This window comes from Pantherophis guttatus, chromosome 3, assembly GCF_059756535.1.
Source record: "Pantherophis guttatus breed Tessera chromosome 3, ASM5975653v1, whole genome shotgun sequence".
NCBI lineage: Eukaryota > Metazoa > Chordata > Lepidosauria > Squamata > Colubridae > Pantherophis > Pantherophis guttatus.
In genome coordinates this window covers 64816341-64837148 of record NC_142065.1, presented here as the reverse complement: position 1 = coordinate 64837148, position 20808 = coordinate 64816341, and the positions used below count along the sequence as shown (strand labels likewise).

General features: G+C 40.3%; 1 protein-coding gene across 1 annotated transcript; it reads left to right on the top strand.

The window, feature by feature from the left end:
- Positions 1-13: 13 nt before the first annotated feature.
- On the top strand, positions 14-18491 carry TTC22 (tetratricopeptide repeat domain 22). Its single transcript, XM_034415156.3, has 7 exons — positions 14-3249; positions 5893-5948; positions 7750-7865; positions 9883-10001; positions 12158-12319; positions 13331-13483; positions 17721-18491. Exons 1-7 carry the CDS (start codon positions 2692-2694, stop codon positions 18249-18251), a joined length of 1695 nt encoding a protein of 564 aa, XP_034271047.1. The 5' UTR covers positions 14-2691; the 3' UTR covers positions 18252-18491.
- Positions 18492-20808: the final 2317 nt, after the last annotated feature.

Sequence of the window (20808 nt, the reverse complement as noted above, 5' to 3'; positions counted from 1 at the left end):
TCCTAACAGAGGTGTGTCTTCAGGGCAACCAGCTCTGTTCACAAAGTCTTGTCAGTGCTGCTAGCGGCTATTCCAGCTCAGTCTTGGACTATGCTTGGAAGAGATGGTTAGATCCTGCCCAGCTGGTCTTTCATGGCAACTGTAAAGGAACAGCAAAGAAAGGGTAGCAAAAGGAAAGGCACAGATGTGTTTAGGGAGGACACATAGCACAATTGTTAATCCCTAGCATCAGTCCACAACTCTCATAATTCTCAGATAGTGGGATTGGCCTTGATGCTAATGAACCATTCCCCACTAAACCTATGATCTCAGATTTCTTTATATGCATTTGAAGAAATATAGCAGTGTTGCAATATCTCAGGGGTTGCCACAAAGAAGAGGGAGTCAAACTATTCTCCAAAGCACCTGAGGGCAGGACAAGAAGCAATGGGTGGAAACTAACTAAGGAGAGAAGCAACCTAGAACTAAGGATACATTTCCTGACAGTGAGAACAATTAATCAGTGGAACAACTTGCCTCCAGAAGTTGTGAATGCTCCAACACTGGACGTTTTTAAGAAGGTGTTGGATAACCATTTGTCTGAAGTGGTGTAGGGTTTCCTGCCTAAGCAGGGGGTTGGACTAGAAGACCTCCAAGGTCCCTTCCAATTCTGTTATTCTATATAACACAAGATAATCCATTGGAAGGGTCAGTTTAACATATAATGCTTCATCCTGTTGTTGGTAGCATGGTATTTTAGTATTACAGAGCACATACTATTTAACATTTGAAGAAGTTTAGCAAGTTTTTCTTGGGGAAACTTACAATCCACCATTCAGAATGCAGCATTTTTTAGTTATGGAAGAAATAGCAAAGCAGTGGCAGGGCTTTCTGGTCCCTACCCCACTTTGAATTGAAAAGAGAACTGAAAGCTGGAATTATTTTAACACGAGATGCTATAACAAGTTTAGATATAAGTTAGCAAGTTTGTTATGCAGATAGTCTTCAACTTACAATCATTTGTTTAGTGACCGTTCAACGTTACAACGGCACTGAAAAAGGTGGCTTATGAGCTATGACTGTTTTTCACATGACCGTTGCAGCATCCCCATGGTCACATGATCAAAATTCAGAAGCTTGGCAACTGGCATGTACTTATGGCGGTTGCAGTGTCCCGGAGTCTTGTGATCACCTTTTGTGACCTCCTGACAAGCAAAGTCAGTGAGGAAGCCAGATTCACTTACCAGCCGTGTTACTAATTTAACAACTGCAGAGGTTCACTTAACAACTGTGGTAAAATTGTAAAATGGGGTGAATCAACTGTCTTGCTTAGCAATGGAAATTTTGGGCTCAATTGTGGCCATAAGTCAAGGACTACTTGGATGATAACAGAATTATTGTTTTCCCCGCCAGTTCTTGCAACAGAAAAATCAAGGATTCTCCCATCCAAACAAAATGCAGAATCAAACACAAACCTGGGAATGAATAATCAGTTTGGAAAAAACTGTGAGCAAGAAATCATAACCTGCCCTCCTCTTCTTCTTCTTCTTGTGCCATATTCATCATCGGACGTTGGCGATCATGTTGGCGATCCTATTTTTATCAATAGCAACACAAAAAAATGCTGCTGAGTTTTATCCAAACCAGTCCCTTAGATTTTGAAGCCATGATGTTCTTCTTCTGCCTGGACATCATTTGCCTTCAATCTTTCCTTGGAGGATTAAGTGAAGTATGCCGTATTTTTCTGGGTGTTGCATCACATGTCCAAAATATTCTAACTTTCCTGCCCTGTTGCATTATTCATCTTAAATTATAGACTGCTCTGTCTTTGTTCCAGAATCTATGTTCTGGAACAAGAGTCTTCAAACTTGACAACTTTAAGACACATGGATTTCAATTCCCAGAATTCGTCAGCCAGCATGACTGGCTGGGGGATTCTGGGAGTTGAAATCCATAAGTCTTAAAGTTGCCAAGTTTGGAGATTCCCTATTCTGGAACATAGCTATAGACAAACTGGAAACTTCAAATCATATATGACTTCAAAGTTTCCAGTCCCTTGAATATTTTTCTAAATTATGGTACTTAATGGTGCTGAAGCACAAAATTAATTACATTACGTTAATTTTATTATTCATATATGGACTGTTGTATCTATTCATTTAATTTTAAATGTAAATGAAATGAAGTTTAGTTTTTGTCTGGCCCCACCCTCTATGTTTTGAAGTGTGCTCCCAGCCAAGGTGATTCTCAGGCTCCAAACTCATCATAATGCATGGAGATCCCAGATAGATGATATGGAGAAAGATCTCTCCAGGCAACTGATTATGAAATCCATAATAGTGTTTCAGCTTGTAGCTTGAACTATTAACCATTTTATATATAACTATGGTTTATTCAGAATGCCTGATTTCCATGCTCTCCTTTACCGTGTCTTGCTGATTATTGACCACTGGAACTGATTTCTACTTTGGGTGATTCACTGAGCAAATGATGAATATGATTATGAAGAAGAAGAGGCATTTAATCCGGCTCCTCCTTTTGCAGGCATCATGTGAATCAGCAGCTAAACCAGAAATACTGGTTAAAAAAAAAAAAGAGGTGGAGAATTCAGAAAAGTAAACAAACTTGAAAGACGGAGAGAAAGCGAGGTAATCCTGGAAAGCTGCTGATTGAAGGCTCCTGAACTGGTCAGGAGTCTTTCCGGCAGGGAAAATGGAAGAAACCACCGTGGACATTGACACTCTTATTGATGAGATGGACTACATTCCTGGTCACTTTCATCTAGATATGAATTTAAATTTTGAAACTTCTGCACCAATCAGCTTCCAAGGGAGAGACTTGAAGTTGAAGCGAGAAAGTCTACTCTACGAGTTGGAGTTTGAAACTGGCTCACAGCAATATGCCATTCAAAACCTTCTCGGGGTATTTTCCTTCTACCTGGAGGAAGTGGAGCAAGCCAAAGAGATTTTTCTGCATATCACTCAAGAACAGCCTGAGAACTTAAACGCTTGGGCCAACTTGGCCTACATTTATGACAGGTTGAACCAGGAGCAGGAAGAGGCTGAGTGCACTGAGCATCTCTCCAATTTAATGGGTTTGGATTCAGAAGACAAGGTGCAGGGAAATCCCCAGGACAGAGCAGCCCGTTGCCTGGCCGAACAAGGCTATGCTTATGCCTTTGATATCAGGCTAACAAACGAAGAGGAGAAGATGGAGAAACTGACTGTCGGTCTCACTCTCTACAGCAAGGCTCTGGCTTATGGAAAGCAGGTAAATAAGTTATCGTGTATCTTTGTATCATTTGTATTTAGTGGGAGACTGGAGTTCTATCACATACAGGTAGTCCTCGACTTACATTTTGACTGTTCAAAGTTACAAGGGACTGAAAAAAGTGACTTATGTTACGACCATTTTTCACACTTACAACTTTTGCAGCATCCTCGTGGTTTATGTAATTTACATCCGGACACTTGACAACTGACTCATATTTATGACATCATGCGATCCCCTTTCGTGACCTTCTGTCAAGCAGAGTCAATGAGGAAGCTGGCTTTGTTTAACCACAGTGTTACTGAACAACTGTGATGATTCACTTAGCATCTGTGGCAAAAAAGGGTTGTAAAACGGGGCAAAACTCACTTAACATATGTCTCACTTTGCAACAGGAACTTTGGGCTCAATTGTAAATCGAGGACTACCTGCATACTGAACAAAACCCACGTAGGCGCCAAACACTGGGAGCTAAGAGTGGGGGGAATTTTGCAGGAGACAAAGTGGATTCTTAAGCATTCTGTGACTGGGATGACGTGGTATCGGGAGAAAATTCCTAATAGCCTTCTTCAGGGTAATTTCTTTAAATATGTTGGGCTGTGTCAATATCCCTAAACACCATGAATATTGGCCATGCTGCAAGAGATCAACACGTGAAGGTCACCATGTTGGGGAAAAGGCTGGTCTTGTAAGATGACCTTTCACCAGCATCAAGACAAAGCACTAAGCTATTGCCTTCTTTGGGTGAAAGTGCAAGTTATTAGGCAGGCGGTAGATCTACAATTATGCTTACTACACTAAATAAAATATTTAAGCTTTTTCCATTTTAAGCCATGCTTTTCCTTTGAGCCAGGATTTTGCCCTGAACTGTCATGATCACCAAGCTCCTTGTCCTGCATGAGGAAGTGAAAATGGCAGTGCCAATGGGTAATAATGTGAAAAGGATTTTTTGGCAGAATCTTAATTTTATCTGTTCTTCTGTGCAAGGTACAGAGCTATTCTGATGGCTGAGCATACTATGAGAACCTAGCCATTGTGGCTTATAAAGCAGTAGCTTATAAAGTGTGTTCTGCACAGTCTACAATAATTTAATCATCAAATCATGGTTACATTATGTTGTAGCAAATTTTGATCGTAGAGGAGTTAAACAGAGTAAATAAATAAGCCTTGGGACTCTGTAACTAATAGCTTCATGGTTGGCTGAAGCATTTTATAGCCATTTTTCTTATGGCTATAAGAAATACCCAGAAATAATCAGGGCAGGAAGGGTTTAGGTTAATAGGTTAAAACATTTGAAGTTGAATGTCAAGGGTATTTCTGAACAGCCCTGATCCATCCCAAACAGTATTAACTTTCAGTTTTCTAATTAGGATCTTCATTGTTGTGGTTAATTACACAGCCAGATAGATGTTTAGACTGGATTTGGCATTTTTATCCACTTGCCAATATCTGGAATAGGCAGATGTTGAGGTTTTGTGATATATTATTATTGTGGTTGGTCACACAGTCAGCCAAATGTTTCAGATTTGATGTGGAATTTTTCTCCACCTGTCAAGACCTTCCCAAGGACATGGTATAGGCAGTTTTTTGTTTGTTATTGTTGTTACTCTTATTTTCTTGATTTAAGGCTGTCCCAAAGTTATTTCCTTCTTAATGCTCAATTTATTCCCCCAACCACTAAAGGCCACAACACAAGACAGGAAGCTAAATTGTAACTATTTGTTATAGCACAATATTTACACTAAAGGGATGGTCTATGTTTAATTTTATATCATTGTGCAGGATCCAAAGTTCTTAAGCAGTGGAGAAAACAGACAGAATAGCATCAAAATAACCTTTATAAATATATTTTAAAGTGGTTGGCTTATAGACATATACAGTAAAAATATTGTTTTTTACCCTGAGCTTCCTGCAATATGAAAATTAATTTTTTGATCTGCTGTATTTGTGATCTTTTGAACTATTATCTATATAAAATAATGTTAGTGAAGTAACCCTATGATTTATAATCAATTACCAATTGCTTTATTTATTAAAGATGATGTATTTGCATAAACTGGCATAGTTTCCAAGAAAAGGATGTTTTTTCAATGAAGATAACTCATCTGACTGATTTTACTGAATTTGTTAACTATGTATATGCATGAGAATATTCAGCCACAAGAAAGGATCTGCCTTTGCGTATGGTATAAAACTGTTCAAGTTTTGTTTCTGTTTTTTCTCTGTCTCTAAATGGTGTTTTGATTTTTATTGCAGCATTTAATTCCTACCTGCATTTTTTTTTAATGTTGTTCCTATAATTCCGTTAAATATATACACTAATATTTTTTAATGCCAGTCTCCTCTCTCAGTAGATTAGCAGGACAGGACAAATCATTACTGTTCAACATTTAATAGAGCTGATGATCTGGTTTTGCTCTTCATTTTTAGGATTGAATTTATTACATCAAATGAGATGGACTTTAAGTTTTGTGTTATGTGGTTTGTGGATTGGAGCAAGAAGAGGGCTAGCAACTACAATCTTTAATTTCATGAAATAATGTTCTATGACTGGTACTGGGGGAATGCGATTACTCAGTCCCCAGTGCCTAATCAGACTCTTTTGTCCTTCCCACTCCCTTCCTCCCTTCCTCCCAATTTCAGATCCCTTTAGAGGAGAAACGGAGCTGGTACTTTGCCATGGCCACTCTGCACATCAGGTGAGACACGGGAAGAAGTCCAGAATGAAAATTCACCATCACTTGTCTCCTCAAAGAAAGGATATCAAAATTAAAAACAGAAGGAGAACATTTTGGGACAAAGTGGCAGAAGCTTCTTGTTCCACTGAAAGCTAAAACACAAATAGTTGTAGTCTTCAACTTGGAACCATTCTTTTAGTGACTGTTCAGAGTTACTAAAAAAAAAAGTTACCTATGAACGTTTTTCATACTTAAAACTGTTGCACTATCCCTGTGGTGATGTGATAAAAATTCGGATGCTTGGCAACTGGCATGTATTTATGATGGTTGCAGTGTCCCGGGGTCATGTGATCACGTTTTGCAGCCTTCTGATGAGCAAAGGCAATGGAGAAGCCAGATTCACTTTACAAGTGCAAGTGCAGTGCTTCACTTAACCACTGTGGTTAGGAATGTTGTAAAATGGGGCAAAACTCACTTAACATCTGTCTCAATGACAAAAATTTTGGGCTCAGTTGTGTTTGTCCATATAATGAATACCTGGATGAAATGTGATATTAACTAAAATATATGCTGTGTGGTTTGAATCAGTATTTAGTAACTACTGTGAAAGTAATTCCCTAGATCAGGGATGGCAAACCTTTTTGCTGTCGCGTGCCAAAAGCGGGCGGAACATGGAGGGAGAGTCACATACGTGCTCACACCCATAATTCAATGTGCTCGGCAATCCCTCCCTGCACATGAGCGTGCAACCCACACCCCTGCGCTCCCCTCACTTTTGGCACGCCCCAGTGGTCCCAGTAGGCCCGTTTTTTGCTTTCCCCAGGCTCCAGAGTCTTTTTAGGAGCCTGGGAAGGTCGAAAACGGCCTTCCCCAACCCCCCTGAGGCCTTCTGGAAGCCAGAAATAGCCAGTTTGCCGATTTTCGGTGCGCCTGGAAGGCCCGAAAATCAGCTGGCTGGGGCGCACATGAGCACCTGAGTTGAACTAGGGCAACGCTCGCGTGTCCATCGATATGGCTCCACGTTCCACCTGTGGCACACGTGCCATAGGTTTGCCATCACAGCTCTAGATGTACTAGTAGAAACAACAAAATATCTGAGACTTCTTGAAGGTTAGCAAATACATTAAAGCAGTGCTTTTCATTGGAAAATTACTATGGCTAATTTGATCCCAGAAAACACACACAATCAATCTCTATATCCAGATCAGACCAAGCACACAACTGGCTTCCATGGCAAGGTGGTGATGAGGGGGTGAAAATAATGATTTGAATGAGGCAAGGTGGTTATCTGAAAACTTTCCATATCTGATTACTTTATACCAACTTACTTCTCTGGAATAATTTGGAAATCTCCCATGATCAAATTAAAAGTATGAATCAAAAGGTAACGGAAGTGGCTAATTCACAATGATACCATAAGTTTCCTCTGGACCATATCACCCTCCCTCTAGAACAGTGGTTCTCAACCTTCCTAATGGCGTGACCCTTTAATACAGTTCCTCATGTTGTGGTGACCCCCAACCATAAAATTATTCCTAAAACCATGGAAAATATTTTCCGATGGTCTTAGGCAACCCCTGTGAAAGGGTCATTCGACCCCAAAGGGATCGCAACCCACAGGTTGAGAACCACTGCTCTAGAATATCACAGTTAGAAGGGGGTGGAAAGAACGGAATTCAAAGAAGTATTTCCAACATTTGATTAACTTTTTTTTAAATTAATTTTATAGGATTTTTTAAAAATGTGTTGCCAATCAGTCCAGCAAATCCTGCATGTACACATCTGTATGTATGAATGATATTAGTTCCTCTTTTTGCTTCAGACTAGATGGGGTGTGGATGAACAAAGGTGAGGATGAGAAGAAGAGACTGACGGCTTTCAACAGAACTCTGGTTTTGCTTCAACAAGTACTGAAGTCATCTAATCTACACTACAGAGGTAGGAGAAATGGTTCATTTATCATTAGCCTGCAAAGGCTACAGCAAGGATCAAGCCAGGTCAGAACATTGGGATACCGTTGCCAGAATGCATGTATTTGCTTGCACACACATAGACGCACCCAAAAATCTGGTAGCATCTTTTCTGATTGACAATTTGACAGAGCATAAGCTTGTGTGCTGCAAATCACTTGATCATATCCATAGAGTGTCTCAACTGATGTAGGTTTTTGAATTGGGATAGAGAAGGAGAAGAAAGGGCTAAATATGAGCTAAATTAATTAATTAATTAATTAATTAGGAAGAGGGCTAAATAAATCAGCTAAATATGAGCCAGCAGTGTGCAATGGCAGTTAAAAAAGACAATGCAATCCTAAATTGCATTAACAGAGGGGTACAATCAAGATCAAGGGAGGTACTAATACCACTCTATAAAATGCTAGTAAGACCACACCTAGAGTACTGCATCCAGTTTTGGTCACCACACTATAAAAAAGATGTTGAGACTCTAGAAAAAATGCAGAGGAGAGCAACCAAGATGATTAGGGGACTGGAGACTAAAACATATAAAGAACAGTTACATGAACTGGGCATGGCTAGTCTAGAGAAGAGAAGGACCAGGGGAGACATGATAGCTGTCTTCCAATACTTGAGGGGCTGCCACAGAGAGGAGGGGGTCAAGCTGTTTTCCAAAGCACCTGAAGGCCAGACAAGGAATAATGGATGGAAACTGACCAAGGAGAGATTCAATCTAGAAATGAGAAGGAATTTTCTGGCAGCGAGAACAATCAGCCAATGGAACAGCTTGCCTTCAGAAGTTGTGGGAGCTTCATCACTTGAGATTTTCAAGAAAAGATTGGACTGCCATTTGTCAGAAATGGTAAAGGGTCTCCTGCTTGAGCGGAGGGTTGGACTAGATGTCCTATAAGGTCCCTTCCAACTCTGTTAATCTGTTAGGGAAAACAGATTGGTTGTTGCCATGGACCAATATGGCTCATTTCCTACAACACTCAAATGCACAAATACATATACAAATATACGTACACAATTCCATTCTCTTACTAACTCAATTTCAATCAATCAAACAATTAGAACAGAGCTGAAAGAAAACTTTCTAATTGAACCCCCTTTTTCAAGCAGGAGACCCTACCATTTCAGACAAGTAGCTGTCCAGTCTCTTCTTAAAAACTTCCAGCATGAAGCAACCACGACTTCTGATGGCAAGCTGTTCCACTACTTAATTGTTCTCACTGTTAGGAAATTTGTCCTTAATTCACACACGTTATCAGAAGGGTTACCCCCAGGTTGATTGCAATCAGTTCTGCATACTCAGATGCTTTAGTCTCGGTAATGTCATGGATCTGAAAGAGCATTCTGTACATTTCTAGCATTTTTATTGTTATTCCCAGGGTATTTTCATTTGGAAAAAAACAAAACAATCCCGGAGTCTATTGATTAGAATAATATATGCAGGCATACAAATGAATTTTTTTTACAAAATGCAGAGAGATATAAACAGAACGATGAATATGTAAGTACTGTATGTGGGCATTTACTTACTGCAATTATTTAAATAATGTGAGCTGCAACAAATTTTTGCTGATCTCTACTTTCCATCAACTTTAGATGTTCAGAAGCAGTGAAGAAAAGAAGAATGCTCTAATGCATGTCTCCCATGAGTGAACTCAAGTCTTGGTGACTTGATGGACATATCCCTGTCTATTAAGTCTCTATCTTGGCAGCATTACATAAGTAGTTTGGAATTATCCTCCGGGATATCTTTTCAATTTCACAGTTTAGCCTACAGGTCTATATTGCCCTGATGGTTCCCCATTCAGATATTAACCGGGACTAAACCAGCTTAGCTAGAATGTAGAAAACCCTTTCTATCCCTATACCATCCCAGGGTCTGTCTGCAATTAATAAGTAAAAATTTAAGTTTAATAATAAAGCAGAAACTTCCCCTTTATTTTTGAATGAAATGATCTGCTCTGAAGTATATCTTACTTTTTCTCTAGCTTTGGCCTGGTGCTATCTTGGGATGCTACTAGAAAGGAAATATTCTTTCTCAACTACTCCCTCGGGCATTAATGACTGTGGTTATGCTGGAACTGATCCTCTGGATTGCTTTGGAAAGGTAGGCTGATATAATTAATCATTACAAAAAGACAAGGACAGGAATGGTACCCAGTTTCCCAACATTTTTTTAAAGACAATATTGCAATAGCAATAGTACTTAGACTTATGTACTGCTTCATAGTGCTTTTATCTAACGGCTCTCTAAGCGGTTTACAGAGTCAGCATATTGCCCCCAACAATCTGGGATTTTACCGACCTCAGAAAAATGGAAGGCTGAGTCAACATTGATCCTGTCAGGATCGAACTGCTGGCAGTGGGCAAAGTTAGCCTGCAATACTGCATTCTAACCATTGCACCACCATTTATTTATTTATTTATTAGTTCGATTTATATGCCGCCCTTCTCCGGAGACTCAGGGCAGCTTACAATGCGTTAAGCAATAGCCTTCATACTTTTGTATATACCTGCTTAGTAGGGCTTTTTGGCCCTCCCTAAGCGGTGTTCTGTTTTATACGAAGTCAGCTTATTGCCCCCACAAACTGGGTCTTCATTTTACCTACCTTGGAAGGATGGAAGGCTGAGTCAACCTTGAGCCTGGTGAGAATTGAACTCACAGTAATTGCAGGCAGCTGGCAGCTAAGTGCTACTTTAACAGCAGTTTTAGTCCACTGCGCCACCAAGGCTCATTAACCACCATGGCTCATAATACTGTATATTAAATGCTTCTTTGTTTAATGTTCTTCCTACTGCATAACACATAACTAGCACTATATCTTCCTTCACCATTTTCTTCCTTTTTACAAGTGGAATTCAAAGTTGATTGCTTCTCTCAACACTGTGGGTGAAGTTTACCCTTCCCAATCCTAAATTGAGCACATGCACACCCCTAAACTTCACTGCAAGGGGAAGGGGAAATGCATAGCACGGGAGCTTGCTGATTGGTTAGTTGGAAGCAGGCACAAAGAATTGTGGTTGTGTTGGTAATCTAACCTGAGCTGGGTACCTCCATCTCTATGCTAGCAACCTCAACCTCCCAACAGGCTGCATTGGATAGTACAAGCTCAGCCATTTGCATGAGTGTCTGCAGAATGCTGACCAGGAAATTCTGCTTGATCATGATCGCATTCATGCAGTTTTTTCCAATCTTCAAATCTTATTTTTAAGACAGGAAGTTTGAGGCGTTTATGTGGGGACAAGTTCAGTCCATGGACTGAATGTGGAGGCAACACATAGTACGCCCCATTCCTTTTTTTTACATAGGAAGGAGTACTTAGAACAAGGAGGGTATCCCCAGAAGAAATACTTCAGAACTATAACGAAAGGATGGTTTTATTGGTTTCATCTTCTCCTTTGTATGCAAGCAAGAGAAGCAGAAAGCTTCTTCCAAGCTTCACAATTACAAAGGAGGAAGAGGAGGCATGTTGCTCATCTGTTTATATTCTACTGTAATCCTATCTCACTGATATAAGGAATATTCCTAAAGCTTTAAACATTAACCAAGTCTAAATAATTGAATATGCCTTTTCTTTGTGGTGGCACAGTGGTTAGAATGGAGAATTACAGGCTAATTCTGCCGACTACCACAAGTTCGATTCTCACCAGCTCAAGGTTGACTCAGCCTTCCATCCTTCCGAGGTCAGTAAAATGAGGAACCAGATTTTTTGGGGCAATCTAAACTATAAACTGCTTAGAGTGGACTGTAAAGCACTGTGAAGTGGTATATAAGTCTAAGTGCTATTGCTATTCAATTGCTTTGCTAAATCTTCAATTCCTTCTAGAGAACTGGCCAAGTATATTTTTTTCAGCCATGAATTAAAGATGAGGGCATGTCCAAAATGGCATTAAAAATGTCTTGGCAGACAGCTGAGGGCCTTTACATGTCTTGGATTCCGAACCCTCTCAGCCCAACCACCTGGCTGATGATTATGGAAGATGTAATCTAATGCAGCATCTAGGTGGGGGTGATTGTGAAAATGTTTGCTGAATTCAACACCTTTCTTGGACATTAAGTCAAAATGAGTAACCAGGCTTTTACAGGAACAACAAATATTAACATAGTAGAGAAATCCCTTCTTTGACTCACTTGCCATCTAACGCAACTGGCCAAAGAGCTCCACCTTTTAACCTGTGTCCAAATTGTGAATATAACTGATCATAGTTTTTCCTGTTCATGACAACTGATGATTAATGGAGAAAAATGTATTTGATTTTAAGGCAATAGAGGTTGCTAGAGATAATCCACCTGTTCTCAACCGCCTGTCAAAAATCTTCCATTTCCTTGGCAAGCTGGAGATGGCAATGGCAGTTTGCAACATGGCTCTGGATGTAATCCCTGATCCAGGACTTAACTGGCAAGCATATTGTATGCGTGCTAAGGTAGGTAGCTCACCTTAAAACAATTCATCTGGTCACATAGCAAAACACTGGGAATATTTTTGTACAGATGATTAAAGTTAGTGCTTATTTTGTCAGTGCAGTCCTACCCAATGATAGCATTTTCAAAGGATCCAATGCCTTTTTTAAAAAAAAATATTTTATGACATCAAACTAATTGGACACGATTGAACAGAATTTTTTAAAAAGGTAAAAGAGTCTCGGTGGCGCAGTGGTTGGAGTGCAGTACTGCAGGCTACTTCTACTGACTGCTGGCTGCTTGCAATTTGGCAGTTCAAATCCCACCAGGCTCAAGGTTGACTCAGCCTTCCATCCTTCTGAGGTGGGTAAAATGAGGATCCAAATTGTTGGGGGCAATATGCTGACTCTGTAAACTGCTTAGAGAGGCTGTGAAGCATTGTAAAGCATTATATAAGTCTAAGTGCTATTGTTGCTATTTCTATATACATTTAACTGTATACATAATGTCAATGACATTGACAATAAAAGGAGCTATAGCAGACAATTTGACCAACACATTGAAAGTCTGAAGGTTTCAGAACTTCACCTAGAAAGACCTAGGTTTTCAACCCAAACTTCCTGCCTTGGTATGCCCAAAGGTGCTTTTTTCAGGAGGCAATCTTGAATCTCCATAGACATCTGCCTTGGAGTAGTTGTTTGGTAGTTTGCCATCTCTTATTTTCCAAGTGAATGTCTTAGTTAGCAACTTTTTCCTTAGGCTAATGTTTCTCAACCTTGGGAAATTTAAAATATGGACTTCAGCTCCCAGAACCTGAGCCATTTATGCTGCTGGGGAATTCTGGGAGTTGAAGTCCACACATCTTAAGGGGAGGAGCACTGCCCTTAGACAGATCACACCTCTCTGCTCCCTTCTAGGAGGCTCAAAAGCAGAGAAAGCCACTTGGGTTATAATTTCTCTCTTTCAGCACCTTCCCAAAGTTTTAGCAGTGATAAAACCAAATCATCAACTGAGCTCTATACATCTATCTTTAGATGCTGATTAAACTGTATTTACGGCATGTGGAACGTGTGAAGATAGGCTTGGCTGAAATGCCAGACCAGAGCAACCTTTTGGGGGCCAAAGTTGATCTTGAAAAAGTCATCAAAGTCCGTCCCTGCCTTAAAACTTACTTTGATCTCGGCCAGGTAAGTGAAATCATCCATGCTGTCCATATATTTTCACCGAGTTCATTATTTTCAGGAACTTCCAGATGGAGAATAATAAGCTACTTTGGGTACTAAACCAAAGGCTTTGGGTAGCTATTCCATTTGTTTTTCCTGACAAAAACAGGCAGAAGGATTGATGGAAAGAGAGGTGAGATGCACAGAAAGAAAACAATGATGTTGAAACCCCTTTTAAAAGGCTATCCTTAAAGTCTGGTGATGGTAGATTAGAAGTCTAATCAGATGATAAAAAGTTGTTATTCAGCAAACTACAGTATAGAGCTAAAGAATTGTTCTTATTTGTTCAAAATCGATTTGCTCCCATTTTAAAAAAATACCTGTTCATGGATTTATTAAACTGATACAGCCAATCAAGAATAGCAGTATCCACATGCACTTAGAATGTCACATCGTTCACACACACTTCCTGAGTGAAGAGGCCCTGCATCAAAATGCTTCAATGTTGCTCGTGTCACTTTGACTGCTCTTCACACAGACACACACACACACACCAGTCACAAAATAGTCTAAGAAAATAGTCTGAGAAAAACAGAATAAATGTAATTTTAAAAATGCAACTTGCAATAATTAAAACCAGCAGAAAATAACAGCAATTCAGCAGACTTTTTTTAGTAGAAAAAAAAATCAGATTAAAAAGACCAAACTAGTCAGAGACCAAATGTACTGTATTTAAAGCATAGGTTTGTTGATTTAAAAGTTCTACTACATATAGATATATACATACACATAGACCAGTGGTGACATTCAAATTTTTTCCCTACCGGTTTTGTGGGCGTGGCTTGGTGAGGGTTGTCCTGTGACTGAGTGGATGTGGCCAACTCGATGTCACTCACGCCCACTCAGTCACATGACCCCACCACCAAGCCACGCCCACAGAACCCGGTAGGAAAAAATGGGTATATGAGCACAAGAAGGGCTCATAGTGAATGCTGTGGCAGAGAGAAGCTGAACTTCTCTCCCTCCATTCACAGCGGAACTGCTGCAGCCTGTCCCTTTAAGGTAGTCCCTGGGATGGAGGGGGCCAGGGGGAACCATAAAGGGAGCAGCAGCTCCGCTGTAAATGGAGGGAGAAAAGTCTCACCCTATAGGGCAGGGATGGGTGGGCGGGTCAAGCGGCTGGAAGGGGTGAGCGAGCGACTGGAAGGGGTGAGTGACCGGGAAAGCAGGCAACCAGGCGGGCGTGGGAGGAGCCAACCAGAGGTGGTTTTTACTGGTTCGGCAAACCAATTCAAATCGTCCCTACCAGTTCGCCCGAGCTGGTCTGAGCCGGATGAATTTCACTCCTGAGATAAATGTACACATACACATACACATGCACATACACTGTACATATATATGCAATCCAGTTAAGTTCTGGTTTAGATACATATTTGCACATGACACTGCTAAGCAGTGGTGGGTTGCTCCCGGTTCGGACCGGTTCGCAAGAAGCAGTAGTAAAAATTTGTAGTAGTTCGGAGAACTGGTAATAACATTGGCTGGCCACGCCCCCAAACCGGTCCCCGGCCCGGTCGCCGGTCACTTACCCCGCCCACCTCATCAGAGGCTTTTTTTTTTACTTTTAAAAGCATTTTTTTCTGCAACCTCTTCGGCCAAAGAGGCTGTAGGAAAAAAAATGCCTTTAAAAGCCTCTGGTGATCCCAGCTGAGTTGCCTGATCATCAGAGGCTTTTAAAAGCATTTTTTCTGCAACCTCTTAAGGTTGTAGAAAAAATGCTTTTAAAAGTAAAAAAAAAAAAAAGTTGGCCACACCCACCCAGTCACATTACCCCCCCACCAAGCCACGCCCACAAAATAAGCCACGCCCACAGAACCGGTAGTAAAAAAATTTAGAACCCACCCCTGGTCCTAAGGGAGGTGTTAGGTGACCCATTCTGGTAGAAGGGTTAACAGCTGGGATGTGCCTCACCTTCATTAATTCTAGGAAAGCCCAGGCAGAAGAACATAAAATCTAGAAATAGTTTTACAAAAAATGATGGACAGTGAGATAGTGAGATAAGTTACCCCAAATTCTTAAGGTCTCTTTTGTTTCCTATGTGCTGCTGAATCTTAAAGTTTAGGTTTTTTTTAGTAATAGGAGTAGTACAGTAGTAATAATAGTAAGAGCATCCATCTCCCAAAAGTGACTCTTGGTGGCGTTCCAGGGTTAAAACCACAACTGCAAGTAACCAAACCCAGCACTGGAGGCCATGAACACAATCCAGCTCATCAGAATAACCTAATCACATTAACCAGCCTAACCACACGGCCCAAGTCTCTTTATTTAACAGAGATCCAGCAAGATCTGTATGATCCTTGTACTTTGGACAGATTTGGGCAGATGTACTCTGAAAATCCAGCTTTCTGAGACTTTCGATTACTGAAGCAAGGAAGTGCTGTTTTTCCTCTTGCCGACACTGGGGAGATCAGGCTGCCTGCTGGTTTTATCAGATTAACAGAGTTGGAAGGGACCTTGTAGGTTATGTAGTCCAAGCTGCTGCCCAAGTAGGAGACCCTACACCATTTCTGACAAATAGAAGTCCAATCTCTTGTTTTCCACAAGTTCCCCATCCCAGAACTTTTCTTGATAACGTTTCCCTGATTTGATTCAGTGTCACCAACTTTTTTTTTTTTTTTGGTTTCTATTTTTGTAGCATGGTCCTCTTCATTTTCTGCCCAGTAGCTTCTGCATTGGCTTATTAAACCTGTTCTGCAGCAGCATTGTCTTAGGGAAATTCTCTATTAAAGAGTCTGCCCAAGGCAAGGATGACCAACATCATCCACATATCCTTTGGACATACCTTCTAGCAGTGCAAGATAGCTGGCCTGGACTGAAGGGGTTTTAATGGGAATTTTAGATTCTTTTATTGTTTGAATTTTAATTTGGACTTGTTGCTTATTGCTGTGAGCTGCCCTGAGTCCTTGTGGAGAAAGGGCGGCATATAAGTCCGATAAATAAATAAATAAATAAATAAATAAATAAATAAATAAATAAATAAATAGTGCAATCAAAAATATCTGTGTTAAGATCTAGCACACCCTCTTTTTTTTTGAGAAAAAACCCCCAAACTTCTAAAAGAATAGAACAGAACTTCCTAGCTTCCTAAGTGCAGAGGTGGATTTTAGCAGGTTCTGACCAGTTCTGGAGAACTGGTAGTGGAAATTTTGAGTAGTTCAGAGAACCGGTAAATACCACCTCTGACTGGCCCCGCCCCCATCTATTCTCTGCCACCCGAGTTCCAGCTGATCAGGAGAAAATGGGGATTTTGCAGTACCCATCCCCTGCAGTGGGGAGGGAATGGAGATTTTACAGTACCTTTCCCCTGCCACACCCACCAAGCCATACCCACAGAACTGGTAGTAAAAAATTTTAAACCCACCACTGCCTAAGTCAGGGGTTTGCAACCTTAAATACTCAAAGAGCCATTTAGACCCATTTCCCACAGAAAAGAAAACACCGGGAGCCACAAAACCTGGGTGGGCATGGCCAACTCGATGTCACTCAGTTCCACCAGTTACATGACCCCCCTAGTCACGCCTACCCAGCAGGCCAGTAGGGCAGAGAACCAGTTGTTAAAAAACACAGGGAACCCCAAAATCCTTTTGACATACAGTATCTCTCTCCCCTCCCTCCCTCTCTCCTCCCTCCCTCTCTCTCTGTATCTCTCTATCTCTGCCTTGGCTGCTTCTCCATCCCTCACTGTCGCCCTTACCTTCTCAGGCCAGGCAAGGAGTGACTGGGAGGGGAGGGCGAGTGGCAAAGCCAGCCAGTGGTGGGATCACCTGACAGGGAGCCACAGCAGAGGGCCCAAAGAGCTGCATGCGGCTCCGGAGCCACCGGTTGCTGATCCCTGGCCTAAGTGGTATTAAATTCATGGTATGTTGATCAAAGAAACGAGAAAAAGAAAAAAAGGAGCAATAGTCCTTCCCGTAATAGAAGGAATGTATCAGAACTTTCCGCATGCTGATTCTTCATCTCTGCAGACTGATCAGAATCTGATGCTAAAGTTGTTAAAATTTTGCAATCCAAGATACACCTCCTTGTAAAATATTTCATGATTGATCATAGATCCGGGGGTGTGGGGGAACAGGACGATTTCTTCAAGCACTGAAGTTTACGATTGCTGTTTTCCACATCCTGTGGACTTTTGATAAAAAGATGATGCTTTTTTAACATGTATGACCTTGGGTTTTTTTTCTCCCATTTTTAAAATTTCTAGGTGTATTACTACTTGGGAGTAGATGCTATGCAGGAGCTTTTCCTTGTGGATGAAAACTCCCTCAACAAAGCCCTGGTGCTCTTTGCTAAAGCCATGGAATTAGACCTGGGAAATGTCTTGCCTGAACTCCAGGTGCTGAAAGGGAAATGTCTTTGGATTAAAAACGAGCCGCTGGAAGCCATGGAGTGCTTCAAGCAAGCCATAGAGCTGGACGATGTAGGTTCCACACATAGAGAGAGCTTCCGGTGCTTAATGGAGCTACTGCTTAGCCTGTTTGCTCAGAAGAGGATTAACATAGAGATGCTAATGAAGGAAGTAGAGCTGTGGGTGAAGAAGGCGGAAGAGAAATATCCAAACCAGCAAGTGCAACAGGAACTTCGACTGGTCTGTCGGCATCACACCAGTGAGGTGCTTGAACTTTCCAAAGCTATGCTAGCTCAAGGGAAGACCGAACTGGTGAAGCTGCTTTTTGAGACCATGAAATGTGATTTTAATCGACCCAGGCTGAGTGAACGTTCATTCTCCTTTTGACCTGCTGCTTCAAGCATCTCTTCATTTATCTACTATCCCAGTAGTTAAACTCTCTTCATTAAGCAGAAAGAAACTATATGTTTGAGAGCCATAATGCTTTCTACAGACTCAAATACCTTATGTACCTCTGGAGAAACCAGTTATAGTGATCTTCCAAAATGTCTGTTCTTTCTCTTTCTGTGTCTTTTTTTAAAAAAAATAATACATTCAAAAATATGGATGCATTGAATCTTGCACATATAGAAGTGTTTGTGCATGTTATCTTCATTTGCACTGAAGCAAAATTAGTGTATTTGTTTTTAAACCTAATCAAATTCTTAAAGGAGTCAGACAAGATATCAGAGAAAAAAGGGGAAGGAACAAAGAAATTATGAAAATAAGTGAAATGTTTAAGCAAGGGAGTCTGTACTTTACACAGTGCTGATACTGTACCACAGCCTCCATCTTAGAACCAATTTTGAACTGCAGATCTTAGCATATGAAAATTGGTTCTTTAGCAATAGCACTTATATACCACCTCATAACCCTCTCTAAGTGGTTTACAGAGTCAGCATTTGCCCCCAACTATCTGGGTCCTCATTTTACCAACCTTGGTAAGATGGAAGGTTGAGTCAACCTAGAGCCGATCAGGATCAAACTGCTGGCAGTCAGCAGAATTAACCTGCAATACTGCACTGTGCCACTACAGCTGTTTAACATGTTTAGACAAAAACGTTTGAAGATTCCTGATTTATGTTGCAGTCCCATTTATGCCTCCAGGTAACTAAAGCTCCTTCAAACTGAGCTTGACTTCTAATATCTATGTTGTTTTCCTAACCACATGATAAAAGCAATTGACTTGTCTTCTTCCAGGAGTATTTTTAACTTCCCAGTCTAGTCTTCCTGTTGCACTTGCTAGTCTTCCTATTTTTCCTAGTGGTGCTTCAGTCTAAGTGCTAAGGAGATCCACCCTGTTTATCTCTTTGATATCTACTTGAAGCTATTCTAATAGTAATGAATACTATTGCAGTTTCCATTGTTTATCAGATTACAAGTCATTAATGTGGGAAAGGCGTAAGATGTAGAATAGAGATAGAGAATCAGCAGGCCTCACAGATAGAACTACACTACCCAGTAACTATACCAGCCAGTATGTCCAACAGGGATGCTAAGAGTTCAATAACATCTGAATGGCCACAACTTCTTGTGTGGGTTAGAAGCCAGTTAAGAATCTTGCTCTCTTGTTTTGAATGAGATAGCTATTGTTATCCAAATGTGTAGAGAAGACACATTTTGCGCTTCCTAGAATTAGATATAAAAAGAAGCCTGTATTTGGTTGACAATTTACGGACTTTGATGTGCAAGGCTTCTATTTAGATCTTTAGCATATGGAATATCTTTTGCTTCCATTTATATTCTATAACATTTGTAATTTATTTTTTAAAATGTCATAATTCTCCAAGAAAATCAAGCCCAGGCAGCAGGAATTTTTCACCATGTCAGGGAACAGAGAGCATAAAACTGATAGTGATCATAAACATTTTAATTTTATTTAAATGGTAAACTAACTTGTGTATGTCAAGTCAAAAGAAAATTCCATGATCTTCACTCTAGTATCGGAATATGACAATTGCAGCATAAACCTCTCTATGAATATAAAAATTTGTGGAGCAAAAGATCCCATGGCCAGCACAAATGATACTAACCACACTCTCTTGGTCTGACCTGAGGTGAAAAAATTATCACTCATTATACTATTAAGCTATCTCCATTTAATGTTTAATTATATACATAAACACACATAAGAAATATTTTTAAAATGCAAGCTACAGTTTCTTGAATAAAGAAAACACCCTTCCCCTACAGATAATGTGTGAATCAGCTGTCCAATGCAAAATAATAATAATCATCATCATCATCAAATTTATATGCCACCCTTCTCCCAATAAAGCAATTCTGGGCAACTTACAAAGAGTAAGCTATGCAGGCATACCAAGATCAAAAGCAGATCCTGAGGTATCTCACCTATCTCACCTTCATCTTTGAGTGTGTGTCACTCTCCAAATTAAATTAAATATTCAACAGTAATTCATACAGTATAATTTCTAAAAGTCATACTTAATTCAAAAAGCCATTTTCATCTGGAATCAAAGAAGTGCTACTATTTGTTTGGGTTTGTGACAAAGAGTAGAACATGCACGCACACATGCTTAATTCTTTCTTTGTCAGTTTTATTTATTATATTACTGCTTTTATACTTTATCTTATATCTAATATATCTTTATTTTATGTACGTAACAGAATTCTGGCAAACTATATGTTGGGTTCTGGAAGATCTCCAGAAGACATTGAGTAGGACCCAAACTGCATTATAATATAAGAACATATATGCCTTATATATCTTCAGTCCAGCCCCCCTAAATTTGATACCTGTCACTTATTTTAGGCTTCAGCTTTCATAGTCTCCTAGTTGCCTCTGTGATTCTCTCTAATTACCTGTCCCCTACCAGCAGCCAGCATCTTGGGACAATTTTTCATGCCCAAGTCAATGTTCTACCTAACAGTTTTTGAGGTGGCA

Excerpts from the sequence above, each read along its gene's own strand:
- TTC22 (XM_034415156.3), top strand. The coding sequence starts at position 2,692 with ATGGAAGAAACCACCGTGGACATTGACACTCTTATTGATGAGATGGAC. Across the intron at positions 10,002-12,157 it reads CTCTGGATTGCTTTGGAAAG|GCAATAGAGGTTGCTAGAGA; the intron begins GTAGGCTGATAT and ends TTTGATTTTAAG. Across the intron at positions 12,320-13,330 it reads CATATTGTATGCGTGCTAAG|ATGCTGATTAAACTGTATTT; the intron begins GTAGGTAGCTCA and ends ATCTATCTTTAG.